Here is a 19,312-nt window from a genome sequence, read left to right on the forward strand (position 1 = left end):
ATACAGGAAAGAGTATGATCGTTTTTGGGTAACAATAAAATTACTAGAAAGATTAATATATTTAGAATATACAATAATATATACGAAGCTATTCGCCCCCTCCCCCCCCTCACATATTTGATAGCTTCTCCTAGAAAAAAACTTGTAATACCTATTCCATTCGTAATTCCATCAATTCTTTTTTTATCAAAAAAAGAATTTAATTTCACTAATCTTCTGATACTAGCAATTAAAGATTTTTCATAAAAAAGATCTATATAACCATGATTATACGACCAATTATATATGATATTTTGAAAATGATCGGCAACATTTTTTTTTAAGAAAACTTTTTTCAAATAAATTTAATAAATTCAAATTTTTTAAATAGGAATAAACCGATTTATAAAAAAAAGACGCTAGAAATATTTCCCAAAAAGTGAAACTCAAAGAAAAAGTTGCGTTTGTGAAAAATTCATAATAATTCATAAAATTTTCTGAATCTTTATGTAAAAGGTCTATAAACGGAATTAACAATTTGGATATTGTCAGAGAAGAACACGAAATTAGACAGAGATGGAGGACGCCACAATCTAGCAGATTGATAAGTCAAGTGAAGATTTGTCACAAAGATATTAATCTTTAGTAAGAACCGGAGACCTAAGCCAAGAACAAGGAGAATCCTCTCTTTAATGAAAATCAATTTCAATATATGAGTAATAGTGACTACATTATTTTTGATACCTCTATATATAGATACATAAGTTTAAGAAAACCTAAAAACCCTACAAGAAGGCCCAAACCCAAAACATACACTAATTTATGAAGGAAAACCCAAAGCCCAAAAACATAGAACATAACTAATTTTTAAGAGAAAACCCAAAGTCTAAAAACATCAACTAATTCTCCTAAAAACTATCTTTCAAATGTGTTTTAAGCCATGATTTTCATATTCTTTCAGGAGCCTTCAATAATTTTGATCTTTCAATCTTGCTCTTACCTTTGTCATAGGTTCTTTTAAATTGTAAAGGTTCTTGTATGGAATCTTTGGATAGTCCTCTATCATTTCATCATTCTTCAAGAAAATTTATCTTCAAATTTATATCATTTGAAAGTTGAAAAATAATCCTCTATCATATCTCTTTTTTTAAAATGAATTTATCCTTAAATTCGTCTCACTTGAATATTCTTTATCATGGATAGTTACAGTCCTCAAAGAAAGTTGCGTTTGGTGCGGCACGTTTAATTTTGTACATGATGAAATGAGAAAGACGAAGTGCATAATGAAGAGGAAGCATCCACATTTGCATGGAGTTGAGGAATCGCTTTCCAAAAGCTAGTTTGAGTGATTTGGACAATGGTGGGACAGCAGAAGAGAGAGAAGAAACAACGTTGAGTGGTGTCACATGGCTTTAGTATATATTCACCATTCATTGCATTCTTCATGCCAACAAATTATTCTTTTCTGTCTACGTCTAATTATTCACCCAATTCTACATGCTTCACCATCCTTCAAAACAATTAAATTATTTATAAAAAGGAATTGCTAGATCTAATAATTAGCTTCATCAATGTCCACATTTTTTTTGTTTTTATCACTTTATTTAGTGATGATGGACATGCATATCCAGGCATATTCACGTGTTGATTCTTTTATATATATAAAGGGACAGGTTTAAAAGTGGTAGAATAGTCTTAATATTTTTTAACAAAAGTCAGAGTTTATCAATTCAATTAATTGATAGATTGAAGTTAAATTAAATAGATTAAATTTAAAGAATTTTAATGTAATTTAAGAACCAATGTTGACGCTTTTTGTATTACTTTCTTTTGATGTACTACATTATATTTAGAATTTTGGTTTAATTATTTTTTCGGTGCCTGATTTTGTTTAAAAATATTTTGTCCTCTTAGTCTCATTTTTTTAAAAATATATAATTTGGTTACTTTTGTTACATTTTTTCAAGTAAATCAAAATTCTTTTAATTGCACCAATAAAACAAACTATTTTTATAAACATTCTTCTTGAAATTATTTTAAAGCTATATACAATGCTTTGCTTTTTTTATCCTTATCCTCCAACCCATCAAATTTGATGAATACAAATGAGTCATACGTTAAGAAAAAATGAAAAATTGTATAAAAAAATAAAAATTATTCAAATGAAACAAATTTAAGATGTAAAGAGAGAAGAAAAGATGATTTTTTAGGATATTTCGTTAACTAAGAGTTTATATTATTTAACACTTAAAATTCATGGTTAAAAATTCTCTTATAACAAAAATTAAAAGTGTTTAAAAGAAGCATAAAGTCTTATTAAATGGTTTAATTTAATAAAATTTAGGTTTACATTTTTTCAAAATGCAATACCTCATCTGAAAAAAATTGCACAAATGACAAAAAAAAAAGTGTGCATTTGATGTTGTAAAGAGAAAGAACAAATAAATTTGATGGATATCAAATAACTTATAATCTAAAAAGAATGAAGAATTATATACTAAAAGAAGTTCATGAAGTAAAATGGAAGAGAAAACCAATAAAAATAGTGAATATAAGAATAAGATTTTTAGGTTAGTGAATAAACTAAATGTATTTTAAAGATTTAAAACGATAACTAATTTGAAAATGAGAAGATGTATACATATATCCTTTTCACCATATCTATTTAAAAAAATTGAATATTATTTATATCCACACTCATATCTGAACAACTTGACTTTCAAAACTGAAAATAGTTTGAAAAATACTTATAAGATAAATTTATTTGTTATCTTATACTAAATAAAAATGAGAAAAAAATCATAAAAATAACTCACAAAATCACTACTAAATATGTTAAATACAATATATTCTTTCTTATACGTGCATATATGTGTATTTTTACCGCTTGCAGATGAATATATATATATATATATATATATATATATATATATATATATATATATATATATATATATATATATATATCATTACTAAAATCTTTTGTAAAAAGTATGTTCACTTGAATGAATTGGTTCGAGAGAGGGAGAATAAATGAATTTGAGTAGATTTGAGAGTGAATTGTGTATTTCTTTTTCAAGAGATTTAAAGGTAATAGTCAAAAGTAAAATTTGTGATTGATTTGATTGATGTGATAGATTAAAAAAATATTTTAATAGAAATAATACATAGATGACCATTTTTCCCTTTATATAATATGTAGTATAAATTGATAGTTATATAAGTTACATTTATTTTGTTAATTTTTTTAACCACTAAAATTGAAAAAGAAAATTAATAAAATTAATAAAATAATATATATTTTTCATAGTGCATTGTAATAATAAGGTTAAAATACTCTATTGGTCCACGTTTTTGTTCAAAAATCTCAATTAGGTTTTAAGATTTTTTTTAGTCTCAATTAAGTCCATATTTTTTAAAATGCGTAACAATTAAGTCCCGTTAGTATGGTGGTAACGGTGTTAAGGATGTGCCACGTGTCAGTTCCTATTTTTTTTTTTTTTTTTGATTTTTTAATTTTTTTTAATTATTCATGTCACGTGTCACATTAATATTGTACCACGTGTCAAGTCAGTTAAGGTGACACGTGTCAAATTATTGTCTGAATCTCAATTTGGTCATATATTTGTTATTTTGATTACATTTCAGTCCATTTATTTTAAAATTTTAAATATATTTATTTAAACTTTTTACAAAATTATTTTAAAATTTTATATTTAAATTTATAAAATTATTATTTTTAAACCAACTCTAACATTTGTATATAAATTATTTAAAATAATTTTGTAACAAGTTAAAATAAATATGTTAAAATTTAAAACAAAATATAAGTAAAGTTTAATGTAAAATAAAAATTAAATGAACTTAATATTAAAATGTTTAATAAAAATATCATTATAAAATTTATATAAAAGTTAAATTTAGTCTCAATTTGGAGAAGATGAAATTGAAAATTTTAAAAAAATGGACTGAAATATAATCAAAATAACAAATATATGAACCAAATTGAGATTCAGACAATGACTTGACACGTGTCACCTTACTGATTTGACACGTGTCACCTTACTGATTTGACACGTGTCACCTTACTGATTTGACACGTGACACAATATTGACGTGACACGTGGCACGAATAATTTGTATAAAAAATTCGAAAAAATGAGGAGCTGACACGTGACACATCCTTAACACTCTTACCACCATACTAACATAATGGACCTAATTGTTACGCATTTTCAAAAATATGGACCTAATTGAGACTAAAAAAAATCTTAGAACCTAATTGAGATTTTTGAATAAAAACATGGACCAATGGAATATTTTAACCTAATAATAAATGTTACGAAGCAATTCTAAAAGACATTTTTTTCTTTTTTTTTTCTATTGCACTAGGGGATTGGTGGATCTACGTATAAAGACAGAATCGAATTTGTAGAGAATGTGATAGAATCCTCTTCATTTCATGCCCATATCCGTTCCAGCCATATATGGGATCAAATCCCTTCTCTTAACGCGATACTAGATCGTTTCCAACATTACATGGATCAGATCCTTTGTTAAGTGGATTGGTTCCACACACGACTAGATCAGATTCAGTACTTTGTTTATTTTCTCCTCTATTTCAAACCTTATGAACGACCACTTCATGCATGAATGATACTCCATTATTCATCACCAGGGTCTTCTCAGTGCACTTCACAATTCATTATATCAACCACGCACACACCCACACACACATAAATTTCACACAATCAAAAGGTATTGAAAATTACTGACCTAAAATGGCACCAACACAAGACGACTCTCTCCACCAAAGCCAAAAACCAAGACTGGCTTCTCCTCCTTTTCCAACTTATACACCACACCTGCCACATATACCAACTTTCTAACTTATTAAATTTAAATTTAATGGCTATTCTCCACTTAAACAAAGTTCAAATGTAACATGTGTGGTCACTCTATGTCGGGCATGTTGCTTCTTCTTTATACTGGAATCTCACACAGTCTCACCAATGAATATTGAACAACATACCATGCTACATTGCTACATGCACGTGAATAAAGCATGAGATGATCTTTGGTCAAATTATGCTCTCAAATCTACTCCCATTAGTCAAGATTATAAAAGTGGTGCATCCCGCAAATACTCGCTTTCACTCACTCTTGAATCAATGTAAACAAACATAATAGTCACCTCCTATTTAATCTTACCATTTCCTTTGAAACAATAAATAACCTCAAACGAACAGAGCATAAGATATATGTTAACCTCATATTTTAATATCATATACCAATATTTGTTGCAGGGTGCACAATTTTTCTGTTATGGAGACAAGGTGGGTTGAGTTACAATCCAAAAGTGAGATTTTTAGTGAGACAACTACTGAGGGAGAACCTTTGCAAGTAACATCAATTATCATGTAACAGAAATCAAATAATCTGAATCACAATCGAATAATAGCATAATCAATCCAACAATATTAATATTATATAAATTAATTTGTAAATTGATAACGTTTGATTTCTAATTATGCATCTATATAATGAATACTTTATTTACTTCTCCATTAGTAGTATCACCCGAACAAAATGAAAAAAACATAGCAACTCCATTTACCTGAAGCCAAAAATAACAGAAAAAAAATAAAAGGTGATTTATGATATAGACACTTAACCAATATTCACAAATTCATTAATTAGAATGGTGGTGGGTCCACAGCCAAAGTTGACTTGATTCACAATGGCTTGCTTTGGTTGGATGAAGAAGTTGAAAATAATAATTGAAAAACAGAAAGCGGGAATTTCAAAGCTTATTTTTTAATTTGTGAATTACATCTATATTCGAAAATGTTATGACCTGTTTGGTAGCGAAAAGACCACTTAACCACAAAAATAATTGGAATAGTTTAACCACCTTTGCTTCTCTTCCAAATCCACCCAAACCAAAGCCAAAATTTGCGCCTTAATCAATAAAAAAAAAGGATCAGATCAAATTATCAATGTGTTTAACAATATCTAAAAGTAACACATCCATAATTTACCTTAAAGCAAACATATAAAAATAATTATGGATATAAAAATGTACAAGCAAACATTTTCAATTATGTTAATAACATAATCTACTCATAGATAAAAAAACAAATGAAATGTGAGTCAGGATATCTCCGGTTACACTTGATTTAGTTTTAATTCAATATAAAATTTGAATTAAATTAATATTATATTAATATTTTCAAATACAAATAAATTACATAATTTTCTAGTTAAAAATTATAATAGAAATTTATATAAGATTTAAATAATATAAATATATTATAAAAAACGGAGTTAAATTATAGACAGTTTATTAGTTGTTAACTAAATTTAAATTCATAATATTATATGATTTGACGGATTCATAATTTTCAGTTTCAAATCCAAAAGAAGTATAATAAAACAATTGATTTTTATGTAAGTTTTCAATTATTTTTTTATAAGCTTAATTTTGAAGAACCCTACTTTACCAATATGACCTAAATAGAAAAATTAACATGGTTATTAGGTTACATGGTTTCCGTGAACACACAATTGGAGTAGTTTATAAGCTAAAAGACAAGATTACTTTATTGTCTGTACTGTCTAAGTACTTTTGGATTAGAAGATGAAAAATAAAGAAAAAAGAAACAATGTAAAATAAAAAGAAAATAAATGAAAAAGGAAGGTATTTAAATTAAGCAATAAAGATTAAAAATACGCAAAAGTGATATAATTTTATTTTATATTAAATAACTCTTTTTATTAATATATTTTATATTAATAACTCTTTTTATTATGATACATATAAGTTTAATTCAATTTTATAATTTGTATTGCATATATATCGATTTGCAACGCTTTTCATTTTCATTCTCACGAGCCTCGTGACTTTTTACGTATTTATTTTTTTCTCAAATTGATTCTTCACTTCCAACTTTATAAAATATTTTTTCCATTATCGTTAACTCAAGTGTTCTGTTTTTTAATAGTCTAAAATCTATAAGTTATTTCCTAAGTATTATATTTTCATTGTACATCTTAAGTCATCTCTTTTTTATTGTTTGTATAATTTTTGTATCTAAATTATGTATTAAGTCTTACACCATTTATAATGTCATTATTTATAAAAGTTTCTTGAAGTTAAATATTTTTTAACCAATTGCTATTAGAACACTTGAGCTGACATTATATATACACAATAATTATTTGATTTTTTATCGCACAAATGAGAAATATCGATGGAAAAGTATTTTTAATTATTAATAAATGGATTAATTGTACTATTGTAGATTTTGTGTGAGGAGTACATAAATTGATATGATACCGTAGAATTTTCCAAATTAATATAAATAATTATGCATTAGGCATATTCTTATTAAAAAACATGCCCCCACTTTTAATTTATAGCTTACAGAGAATAACAAAAAGAATAACTAAATTCATTGATCTTGATTTCTTCTCATCTTCAAGTCGTTTTCATTGAAGTTGGTTACTTGAGTTAATTAACTTTATTAAATGCTAGATGTAAACAAATTAAAGAACTTTACTGTAAATATGAAAAAAATACAAAAAAATAAATAAATAATAAATTAACATTTGAAACATTAAAATTATTTAATTATAACTTTTTTATATATCACACGTGGACGTAGCCTTATTCAATTAAATAAGACTATTACAGACAGCAAAACTTTCTCTAAATATTTAACATAGCTAAATTACTAAAAATGAGACTCAACATAAATGTTATACATACATACATATATATATATATATATATATATATATATATATATATATATATATATATATATATATATATATATATATATATCCCATGTCAATTCATTCACACATTCGAAAACTACAATCTCCTTACTTTAAAATCTAAAATCGAAATTAAACCCACTTTAAATTATTTTATAGCCAAAAACTTTAGTATATTCACAATGAGATTTATTTTCTTATTTAAACATTAATTTTCGAATAAATAGTAGATGGACTTTTATAATGATGATGAATTTTATTGATTACATTTTGTTTTTTCATTAATTTAACATTTAAATACAAATAGTAACATATTAGATGTTTTAAAAATTGAAATTGATTACTAGTATTTATATAGACATTTTAATTAATAAAATCTAATAATTAATTATCTTAAGAATTTCAGTATTCTTATACTTTATGTCATAGATAGAATATTTGACAATTTCCAACAATAACACAACACAAATATGTATTATTTAGAAATTAATTAAAACAATAAAAAATGCTCAATATATCCTATCATCATGCAACAATTTCAGAACTATGACTCACTCGTGATAGAAAGCCTCAAATTAACACCTTTTTAAGATGCTGAGTTCTGTTTAGACCACTTTTTCTCCCACCAATGCAAAACAACTATGTAAAAGTAAAACACTCGTACCAAAGCAAAAAAGCATTCTTTTTCAGCTGTAAGCTATTTTGTTGTTGGGTTGGGTGCTGCAAGCTCTTCCCCCCCCCCCCCCCCCCCCCCCTCTCTCTCTCTCTCTCTCTCTCTCTCTCTCTCTCTCTGATGGGTTTTGGTTTTGAAAGCAGGTAGAAGGAACATCTTTTACTCAAAGGTTCAACCTTCACGCCCCTAGTAGCCTAGCTTATGGGCACGCCAAAGTTCAGCTTTTTATCCCAACAGGGGCTTCAAGGCAACGACTGTGTTCACTGAGAAAAAGAAAAACGGAAGAAAAATGCGTGGCCTGAAGCTCGTTGAACGCTTCAAGAGCACCCAAGTTCATGCCCTCAATTCAGAAGGCACTAGCAGGAGAAACAAGGCCACAGGGGGAGCCATAACAATCAGATCACTGGTGTCAAAGTCCAAATCCAACACCACGAAAACCTCAGCAGTTGCAAACCATGTTGTTGTTCCTCTTCAGCTCCCATCTGCTGACTCTCTTGAGCCTTCCATAGAACCTTATCTTAAACCCATCAACCTCGTGGAGGCCTTGGCAGAACTTTACCACAGGCAAGAGTGCTGCCTTCAATCTGAGAAAGCATCACTTTCTGTGGAGCAGTTCACTTTGTTGCGCAGCCTCGGAGACCAGAAGCTTCTTAGGAGATGTATCAGAACAGCACGGCAAAACGCTGGGGATGTGCTTTCCAAGGTTGTGCTTTCGGCATGGTTGAGGTTTGAGAGGAGGGAGGATGAGCTTGAGGGTTTGTCTTCAATGGAGTGTGGTGGTTGTGTTATTGAGTGTCCGAAGGGGAATTTGGTACATGGGTTTAGTCCTTGTTCAATCAATGATAGGTGCCAGTGTCCGCAATGGACGAAACAGGAAACTAGCACGGAAGAAAGTGTGCGTTTGGGTTTGCCGGATGAGGAAAATGATATTTCTTTTTGCATTGGGAGTGAGGAAATTGATTGTGTTAGGTGGAGAATTGCAGCTCTATCTGACACTTTTAAGGCTATGCTTTATGGTGGCTTTGCTGAGTCCAAGATGAGGAAGATTGTTTTCAGCCAAAATGGGATATGCTCTAAGGGTATGAGGGCTGTGGAGTTGTATAGCAGGGCTAAGAGGTTAGACTTTTTCTGTCCCATGACTATTTTGGAGCTGCTTTCCTTTGCCAATAGGTTCTGTTGTGAGGAGATGAAAGCTGCTTGTGATGTTCATTTGGCTTCAATTGTTGAAAGTGTTGACGATGCATTGATATTTATTGATTATGGGTTGGAAGAGAGAGCACCTCTTCTTGTGGCTTCCTGCTTACAAGTGTTGCTCAGGGAGCTACCAAATTTTTTGTGTAATTCTGATGTGATGAATATCTTTTGTAGTTCTGAGGGAAGGAAAAGGTTGGGCACAGTGGGGTATGATTCTTTCTTACTGTACTATTTCTTGAGCCAGGTGGCTATGGAGGAAAGCAAGGTGTCAAAAACTACAGTTATGTTACTAGAAAGGCTGGGGGAATGTGCTACTGAAAGGTGGCAGAAAGCCCTTGCCTTCCACCAATTGGGGTGTGTGCTGCTTGAAAGGAAAGAGTATAAAGATGCTCAGCATAGTTTTGAGGCAGCAGCTGAAGCAGGTCATTTGTATTCTGTGGCTGGTGTGGCCAGAACCAAGTACAAGCAGGGTCAACCATATTCAGCTTATAAGTTAATTAGTTCTGTCATGTTTGAGCACAAGCCTACTGGGTGGATGTATCAGGAACGTGCTCTTTACAATATGGGAAAGGAAAAAGGGATTGATTTGGATGTTGCAACCGAATTGGACCCCTCTCTTTCATTTCCGTATAAATATAGAGCCCTGCTAAAGGCTGAGGAGAAGCAGATAAGGGCTGGAATTTTAGAACTTGATAAAATAATTGGATTTAAGCTCTCTCCTGATTGCTTAGAATTCCGGGCTAGGATGTTTATTGCACTTAAGGATTATGACAGTGCCATAAGAGATATCAGGGCATTGTTAACTTTGGAACCAAATTATATAACTTCAAATGAAAAGATCACAGGAAAATACTTGGTTCATCTCCTTAGCCATGTGGTGCAGCAAAAGAGTCAGGCTGAATGCTGGATTCAGTTATATGAACAATGGTCTTCTGTAGATGATGTTGGTTCTTTGGCTATTATACATCAGATGCTGGAGAATGATCCTGGAAAGAGTCTGCTAGAGTTTCGTCAGTCTCTACTCCTTTTGAGGTAAACACGTCAGTAAATCATAGCTATAGGAAGTATATTTATGGCATTTACTTCTAGAGTTCATAACATTACATGGTGCTCTTTTGGTATCTAAGGATTTGATTTATTTTGAGTGTGTTAATGCTTTCTGGTCTGTTTCAAGACCAGTAAATAAAATGCTATAACAAGAGAGTTTCTCACATGTATGAATTTCATAGGTTAAACTGTCAAAAGGCTGCAATGCGCAGTTTGAGGATGGCGAGAAACCATTCTAGTTCAATGCAAGAAAGGTTAATTTATGAAGGATGGATATTATATGATACTGGCTATAGGGATGAAGCGCTGGCTAGGGCTGATAGATCAATTACAATTCAGAGATCATTTGAAGCCTATTTTCTAAAAGCATACGTGTTAGCAGATACAAGTCTGGATCATGAATCTGCTTCTTACGTTATCGAACTTCTGGAAGAAGCACTTAAATGTCCTTCAGATGGTCTTCGGAAAGGACAAGTTAGTGACCTCATTCTCTATCCCTATTATTGATTAAGTCACTGTTCTCCTCCAGTCATTTGATTGTCTTCTGCAATATTTTGTAGGCACTCAATAACTTAGGGAGTATTTATGTAGATTGTGGTAAGCTTGATCTTGCAAAAGCATGCTATGAGAACGCCCTTGCAATTAGGCATACACGAGCTCATCAAGGTTTAGCACGTGTTTATCATCAGAAAAACCAAAGAAAAGCTGCATATGATGAGATGACCAAGCTAATTGAGAAGGCAGAGAGCAATGCCTCAGCATATGAGAAACGATCAGAATACTGCGACCGTGAGATGGCAAGGGTTGATCTGAATGTTGCAACACAACTGGATCCATTAAGGACATATCCGTATAGATACAGGGCAGCAGGTATTTAACTTATCTTTCATTCTTTACCATCTGTCATGTGCTTTTTAATTGGAGACAAATGTTTATTTAGTAATATGTTTGTCATGAGTCTTGACATACTAATCTAGATTTAGTTGTTTTCATCAAACATGCTTTCATTTATTGTGGAAAACTTTGTTAAACACGATGAACTATTTTTATTTTGGAACTTGATGTTACTCGGTCTTCATAATTTCATAAACCTATTTCATATGTAACTAACAAGACATTCCTTACATGTTGGATTTCTTGGCATGGCCACGCCCTGAAGCCTCTAGATTCGTGACTATGTTCTGGATGTATTTAAATGTGTGACTATTTCCTGTGTTACTTGTTCAATTTGTACTTTAGTTACTAAGTTGTCCATCTATATTGTCATTAATGAGTTGACTGGATTGGTATTCTGGATGGCAGTTATTTAAGCATTTTTACTTGTTTGGGTGGTCCTCAATCTTTGAAGTTGCCATGATCACCCACTTGACACTATTGCTATTGTGGTTAAATATAGATTGAGACCATTTGCAAATTTTTATGAGAGATTGAGTATCAGTTAACAGAAAAGTATACATCCCGTGCATATTTTTATGATGCTTCATGGTTAAAACCTTGATTTATTTTTGATAAGTAAGCTTGATCAGAGACACAATTGTTAAACTTAATTTCACTCACATGGAATGTGACATGACCAGTGATGATGGATGAGCAAAAAGAATCTGAAGCTGTAGATGAGCTCACCAAGGCCATAAATTTCAAACCTGACTTGCAAATGCTTCATCTCCGAGCAGCATTTTATGAGGCAGTAGGAGATCTATCTTCAGCTCTTCAAGATTGTCAAGCAGCTCTATGCTTAGACCCTAACCATACAGACACGCTTGACCTGTATCAGAGGGCGCGAAAATTAAGCTTTTAATCATAAACGACAAGCACATCAAACGTCTACAATGTGAAGATCTTGGTTAGAAAATTGCTGGGGCATCCCAACTTTGTTAGAGACAAGGAGAGGGGACATACATAATCAAACTGTTGAAATAATGCCCAAACTCCTAAGAAGCAATGCCTGGATGATTCAAGGAAAATATGGAGTCATGTGTTTCACATGATCAAATAGGAGGATGACTCAGGTGTACATCTGAAGATGTTCAGAGCAGTAACCCGTTGTCTAATATAGATTCTTGTGATCCTTGTGCACATAATTGTCTCACTATTCACACATTTGTACAGTGACAGGGTTATGATTATAGAGATTCACACTTTGTTTCCTAAAGTGTATATGTATTGCTCTTGATGAAGCTTTTATTTTTATGTTTCTTGCCAGAGGAAATGGTAATTTGCTTCCAACTCATCACGAGCATTTCCATGCTAGCATTTTAAAAACAAGGAAACATTAGTTACATAAGCTAATATATTCACAGTGAAAAAGTGAATGTGTTTCCTTCTCGTATTGACAAACGCAACAGTCCTTTCCCTGTCCCAACAGCAGTTTCCCCAAGTAATATTCAATGGGGTATTATTAAGGAAGCACTCTCTGTCAATCCAAACATTAACAAAAATCAGTTCCTCTACAATGAGGCAAATGTTATTTGTTCTTTACATCTTTTTCTGCTGTCTTCAAACTAATAGTTTAAAAAACATTAGTATAAACATAAATACTTCAAAAGTGCACGAATTCCAAATTTAGAGTAACTGTACAAATTATCATTACACTTTTATTCGGGTAATAATATCAATGTCTCAACTTGAATCAGTGGACGTAATTGCCATTTCTGCCCACCAAAGTGGTGATGCCTTTGGATTTGCTCCATCAGGCCCCATAGCTGTTATTTCCTTGAGTCTAGATGTAACTTCTTTCATAGTTGGCCTTTTCTCTCGATCTGGTTGTACACAGTTTCTCATTACTTCAGACCATTCTTCAAGCTCTTCTTCCTGCAAAGAGTTCAGTCTTGGATCAACAACATCTCTCAAGGATTTCCCCCACCTTAAATATTCTGCTGCCCAATCTGCAAGAAGTTCGTTGTTCCCTGCAATGGGGATTTTCCCCGTAATCAACTCAAACAATATTATTCCGAAGCTGTAAACATTGTCCTTGGCATCTGCTGATGATGTTTCCAAGAGTTGTGTGGTTGCAGACCCATTGTTTGCAGCACACACGTCGTTCCATAAGCTAAGATCTGATATTTTAGCAGCATAATCTTCAGTAAGGTATATAAATGAAGATTGCAGGTTTCTATGGGAAATGGAGGGTTTTAGGTCAAGCATATACTCTAGGCAGTAGGCTATTCCCATAGCTATCCTCATTCTCATAGTCCAATTTAGTTCTTCTGCTTCTCTAACTGCAGCATATGCAAGAATAAAGTCAACACTCAGAACAACTTTAAGTGCATCTTTCGCAAAAAAATTTCAAGATGTCAGGGATCTAATGAATAACTTTTTGCCACAAAAGACAAGCCTTTTACTCACAGTTTGGTTGCAGAAGTGAGGTTGTTATGAACCTGAAAAGTAAAATATGAACAGAATATCACTTACTGTGTATATGCTCAAAGAGTGTTCCATTTGGAGCGTACTCAAACACCATCATTCTTGAGAACGGCTTATTCTCTTCACAGTACCCAATTAGATTCACAAAATTCTTGTGATTCACTCTAGATAATGTTGCTATCTGCAATCATGCAAAAATAAGAAGTAGGACCTGGATGATAAATGTGATGAATTTGCTACAGTTGTTGAGAGCATACCTTATTTCGGAATTGAGCTTCCATGCTTTTTGACCATTTTTGAGCTGTGTTCACTGCAGAGGATGCTACAGCTATCTCGACTCCACTGGAGAGAGTCCCCTTATACACAGTTCCATCAGGAAGCGAACCGATAATGTTGCTGAAATATTCACAAGCTGCTTCAATTTCTCCTCGTTTGAGACTTGGCACACCTTAATCACGCACAATAAATGAGTTAACTCAATCCGATCTAAAGATATAGTTCTAGAAAACTAACTTCATTCTTTGACTTTACAATGCAGTGCATAAGATCCAGAATGACCTATTGCAAACATAAAAATTACCTTTTACAAAGGCTTTCTGCAGCTGGCCACTCAATCCTGTGGACCAAGGTTTAACCGTCACAACCTTCCTACTTCGGAAGCAAGCAAAAATAGTGGCTGACATCAAAATCAATAAAGAGAAACCCCCAACTGCAGACCAGATTATCGTCGAGTGATGTATTTGATTGGAATTGTTTGTGTTCCTTTGGGTAGAAAATGGAGAAGGGCTAGGTGCTGGAACCCAATTAACTGGTGGTGTAGTCACAGAGAGAGGAGTGTTTGCTGGTGGTGATACGTCTGGAGTTGGTAACACTACAGGCGAAGGAGTGAAAAAACTATCTGAGGGAGAAGGTGATGGCGAATATGAGGGACTTTCTGACGGCGAAAGTGACGGTGGTGATGAGAAAGGCTGAAAATTTGGTGGAAATGAAAAAGGGAAATGCGATGCTAATTGTTTAAGTATCCCTTGGTTAAAATGCCTTTGGATTTTGGGTGTACTGGCAGCATTTGCTCCTTTGAGAAGTTGCCTCCTGTCTGCTCTATCCCCATGTTGGCCAATGTGCCTTAGACAAATTGTTACAAGTAAATCATTTCTAACTTGAACTGTAGATTAACTTTACAATGAATAAGCACGCTTTTAGCAATATTATTAGACTGATGATTATTTTCATGGTAGAGCTACGTTAGGGTAAAAAAGTTACGTCATTCAACCATTTACTGAGGAAGATGTTCATCGAATCCAAATTCTAAAATTGATAACTCAGAAATTTGTTTTGTGAAATCTATCAGTATATGCTCACCATAAACTACATCTGCCAACATATGCTTCTCCAGTAGGGGTGGCACTGGTTAGTTCTTCATTAGCATGAAATTCAGAATTCATCTTGAGCTTATACAGCTCTGGAGTTAAGTTGGTCAGATGGTAATTGTTGTCCAATAGACTGTAGTATAAATTTGGCGGTATTAGTGAACCAAAGAACAAGACAGAACGAAAATATTTGACATGAAAGGATTAACTTACAGAGTGGTTAGGGATGGCATGTTGCCATGATCAAATGGAAGTGATCCACTGAAGTTGTTATGTCCCAAGTCAAGGACTTCCAACTCCTGCAAGTATAGGATCTCCTCAGGAATTTCTCCAAAGAAAGAATTGTTGCGCAAAATGCTGCGGAGAATACAAAGTGTACAAAGTTGGTCAAGGAATACTTATTTGTAAAACAAGCATTGGCATGAGCACCATCTTACATTGATTTTATATGAGCCAGCATTCCAACTTCTGGTGCTAGTGTTCCTTCAAGACAAAGGTCTTTCAAATTCCTGCAAGTTGAATATTCATCACCAGAATTAATTGTATGTTTTATTGCGCACTAACTGGTAGAAAATGTGATTTAAATTTCTTTATTTTTGGTTAACATTGACCTCGCCCCTATACTTTTAAAATGGTGATTTTGTTCTGTAGTTTTTTTTTTTTTTAGAGATAATTTCATGCATGTTCATAAAGAAATACGAAATTCTGCGATTATGAAAAATACATGGACCTAAATCATCTTTTTTGAACTACAGTAAGACTAATTTTAATTAGAGTGCTAAAGAGTTTTTTATCCTTAGAAAATCATGCAACTTTTTCTTTGTTCTTTTACAAATATACTTGTAAAACTTCCTTGACCTATGTCTCTCTTCTCCTAATTCTTCTGTATAAGAAGAAAAATATCACTCAGTTAATCGGAAAAATAGAAGAGGTAAATATAAAAATAAAAAAAATTGATCTAGTGTTTATAGGTTGTCTTGCTAACACTAACGCATTATACTTTATTTTGAAGTAAATACTGCCTTGTAGTAAAATACCAAATCCAAGAAAACAGTTATACTTAATAAAACAGAGGAAAATTATTCGGTTCAGACATCACAAAGTATTTTGAAAGATAGCAAGCCATAGTTTTCATTTTAGATCCTGTATTAAAAAAAAAAAAAAGTAATTAACCCAAATGTTTATGTTTGTAAATATTTACTCACCTTGAGAACTGACATCCATATCATCTTATAACATTTTACAAAATGAAGATCTAATCTATTATAAAAAATATAAAATTACGAATTACAGTTAATGACATTTAGAATATTAAAAATTAAAATCAAAGTAAATTTTTACAAGTTAGATCCAGAGACGGAACAACCAAGGGCTTACTGGGTGCCCCCTGACATTTTTATTTATTATACACAAATGTAATAACTATTTTAGACAAAAAATTGATTCACATATCATAGTGTCCTTTATCATTATTCCTATTTTTTTTTCTTTTATAATTTTATTACTATTTAAAAAATTATAAATAACTGTTTCTTCAATAAAATGACTTAATATTCAAATATTTATCAACCTTTGTTAATAATTATTAAGAATTAATATATTTTAATTCAATTTAATATATTTTTATACCATAATCAATAGCATTTTTTACTAAAGGAAATATAATTAATGTATCAAAGTCCTTGGTAAAATTAATAATTGTTATGGTAATATTGAGTACTTAAATATATTTAAAATTGTCTCTTACATAAATATGCATGTTATCATATATTCTTTAAAATATAAAAAATACTGATATGATGTTTAGCGTTTTATATTTATTAAATAAATTTAATTTTTAAATAATTGATTCTACTCTTAACTCTTAGTTTCATTATAAAAGAAAAACAAAAAGTAAATGATAAATGTACCATTCTTTAGGTATTTTTAGGTTTGAATGATAACTTTTATGAAGGATGAAGGATGACCAAAAGCAAATTAAACATGATAACTTGTATGAAGTAAGCATTATCTATACAAATTATTCTACACAACTCTCATATAATAACATAATACATAATTGAAAGTTCAAAGAATGAATTACTTAATCCTGAAAATCAAAGAAATGAATATTTAATTTTGCACATGATTTTTTAATACTTTATTGTTTTACATGATTTTTTAAAATTACCTAAAATATAATTATTTACTTCTTCGTCACATGAAGAAATCAAGTACTTACAAAACTTCAACAAATAAAATAATATTTACTACCCATTCTGAACTTTTCTTTCTCCTCTTTAATTGCTTTTATATTCCTCAATCCGTTTATATATGATTTTTTTACTAATTATGTCATTTTTCTTGCAACAGGGGTTAGACGGTTAGAATTTCTCGTAGCAGAACAATTTGTAAGAAGATCTTCTATATCATTTTCCATTTTCATTATTGGGCTAAGAAGTTGCAGTTATTGGGCTAAGAAGATCTTCTATATCATTTTCCATTTTCATTATTAGAAGAAGACCAGGTTTCTCTGCCGGCCACTTTAAGATCAAAATCAAAGGCTAATGGACCCCTCTGTTCATTATATATAGCCAAAATTCCGTTCAAACGTGGCTTAAAACAGTGGCAAAAACAACGTCACCAGTCACCAAAACTAATCAATTTCATCTTTAATAAATCCAAACGCAAGTTTCAGGTCACACTTGATATTAGTGACACCTCCTCTCATTCCTCTCATCAATTTTGTTAATTATCATTTCCAAAGATAGAAATGAAATTACTATTTTTGGTTTCAATTTTTTGTTTCAAATGAAATATCTGATTATAGCATCAAGAGCAAAAGAATTCTATTACCTATCCTATCTTCCAGAATTATCTAACAGTCAATGGGTTTACATTTTGGAAATACACGAAAAGTTTTTAACAGAATCCGTTTTATTTCACATAGTGGTGGCATTGCATGTTCATATTTGTTACATTAACTAATTCAATTTTAAATTACAAATTTTAAAATAATTATTACAAAAATTAACAATCCTTAATTGTTTTTATTTTTTTTACTTTACAAATGTGAGAAAAGAGATGAGAAGAGAGGTTACTTACAAGGTCACAACATTACCGTGAGAAGAGCACTCCACACCGAACCACGAGCATGGATTCATAACGTCACCATTCTCGCCACTCCAGCTTGATAAAGCCCCCTGCGGGTCCGTCACCACACTCTCCTTCAACGCCAGCAGCGCCAAACCTGCGCCATCAAAACGACACGCCGTTTCGTAAACTTAACCACAATCTCCACTTCCGATCACCGAAAACTCGCTCAACAAAAAACAACCACTCAGCGCCGTCGTTTCGGTAACCACCATTATTTACCTTCGCTCTCGAGCGTCGAACAGAGACTCTGTTTATGGCTCAACGCCAGAAACAGAGCCAGCACCGCCGGCAATAACTTCAACGGAGTGAATAGTGCCATGTGAGACGGTGAAGGAAATTATTCACCGTTCTGGTCAAGAGAAAGAGAAGGGACTTAGAGAGAGAGAATAAGTGTGGTATCTATCTATATATATATATATATATATATATATATATATATATATATATATATATATATATATATACATATACAGCACCATGCTCACAATAATAATAGTAATTTACTTGCTTATCACTGTTTATCTAATATAATTAGCATCGATTATTAATACATTCTTTTTTCAAGTAAAACGTCCAAATCCTGTCATTAGCTAATTAGCGATTGATGTTAAAAAAGATTTGTCAGTTTTTTTAATGCATTATAATGCTAAATTAATATGAATCAAGTAATTTTTTTAATTACGTGTCAGCATCCTACCATATCTGTGTGCAGTGTGAGTCGTAGCTGCAGACAAATGCTTAAAATTAAATTTCATAGACTGAAGGCTACAAT

General features: G+C 31.6%; 2 protein-coding genes across 3 annotated transcripts; one reads left to right on the forward strand and one right to left on the reverse strand.

Moving 5' to 3' along the window:
* The first annotated feature begins 8,516 nt into the window (after positions 1-8,516).
* On the forward strand, positions 8,517-12,827 carry LOC114193503 (ethylene-overproduction protein 1-like). Of its 2 annotated transcripts, none has more exons than XR_003606273.2 (4): positions 8,517-10,660; positions 10,858-11,149; positions 11,267-11,545; positions 12,253-12,827. XR_003606273.2 is itself a non-coding variant. In XM_028083330.2 (4 exons), the coding sequence occupies exons 1-4, from the start codon at positions 8,724-8,726 to the stop codon at positions 12,471-12,473; spliced, it is 2,760 nt and encodes a 919-aa protein (XP_027939131.2). In that variant the 5' UTR covers positions 8,520-8,723; the 3' UTR covers positions 12,474-12,827. The 2 variants fall into 2 exon arrangements, 1 of the variants encoding a protein (XP_027939131.2); XM_028083330.2 differs by having other exon boundaries at positions 8,520-10,660; positions 11,236-11,545.
* A 276-nt stretch (positions 12,828-13,103) lies between these two features.
* LOC114193504 (putative inactive receptor-like protein kinase At3g56050) lies at positions 13,104-18,925 on the reverse strand. The gene is made up of 9 exons (XM_028083331.2): positions 18,760-18,925; positions 18,490-18,634; positions 15,843-15,914; positions 15,619-15,762; positions 15,398-15,538; positions 14,619-15,160; positions 14,296-14,486; positions 14,087-14,219; positions 13,104-13,893 (listed from the first exon to the last, which is right to left on the reverse strand). Exons 1-9 carry the CDS (start codon positions 18,857-18,859, stop codon positions 13,295-13,297), a joined length of 2,067 nt encoding a protein of 688 aa, XP_027939132.2. The 5' UTR covers positions 18,860-18,925; the 3' UTR covers positions 13,104-13,294.
* Between the last annotated feature and the right edge of the window lie 387 nt (positions 18,926-19,312).

Source organism: Vigna unguiculata, chromosome 8 (assembly GCF_037176805.1).
Source record: "Vigna unguiculata cultivar grain cowpea cultivar isolate G323 ecotype 2 chromosome 8, ASM3717680v1, whole genome shotgun sequence".
NCBI lineage: Eukaryota > Viridiplantae > Streptophyta > Magnoliopsida > Fabales > Fabaceae > Vigna > Vigna unguiculata.

What these genes read in the sequence shown, in the direction of transcription:
- LOC114193503 (XM_028083330.2), top strand. Translation starts at nt 8,724, where the DNA reads ATGCGTGGCCTGAAGCTCGTTGAACGCTTCAAGAGCACCCAAGTTCAT. An exon ending in CAGTCTCTACTCCTTTTGAG is followed by an intron (nt 10,661 to 10,857) that starts GTAAACACGTCA and finishes TGAATTTCATAG; the next exon opens with GTTAAACTGTCAAAAGGCTG. An exon ending in GTATAGATACAGGGCAGCAG is followed by an intron (nt 11,546 to 12,252) that starts GTATTTAACTTA and finishes TGACATGACCAG; the next exon opens with TGATGATGGATGAGCAAAAA.
- LOC114193504 (XM_028083331.2), bottom strand. Translation starts at nt 18,859, where the DNA reads ATGGCACTATTCACTCCGTTGAAGTTATTGCCGGCGGTGCTGGCTCTG. An exon ending in CTGGCTCATATAAAATCAAT is followed by an intron (nt 15,763 to 15,842) that starts GTAAGATGGTGC and finishes TATTCTCCGCAG; the next exon opens with CATTTTGCGCAACAATTCTT. An exon ending in ATGCCATCCCTAACCACTCT is followed by an intron (nt 15,539 to 15,618) that starts GTAAGTTAATCC and finishes TTTATACTACAG; the next exon opens with TCTATTGGACAACAATTACC.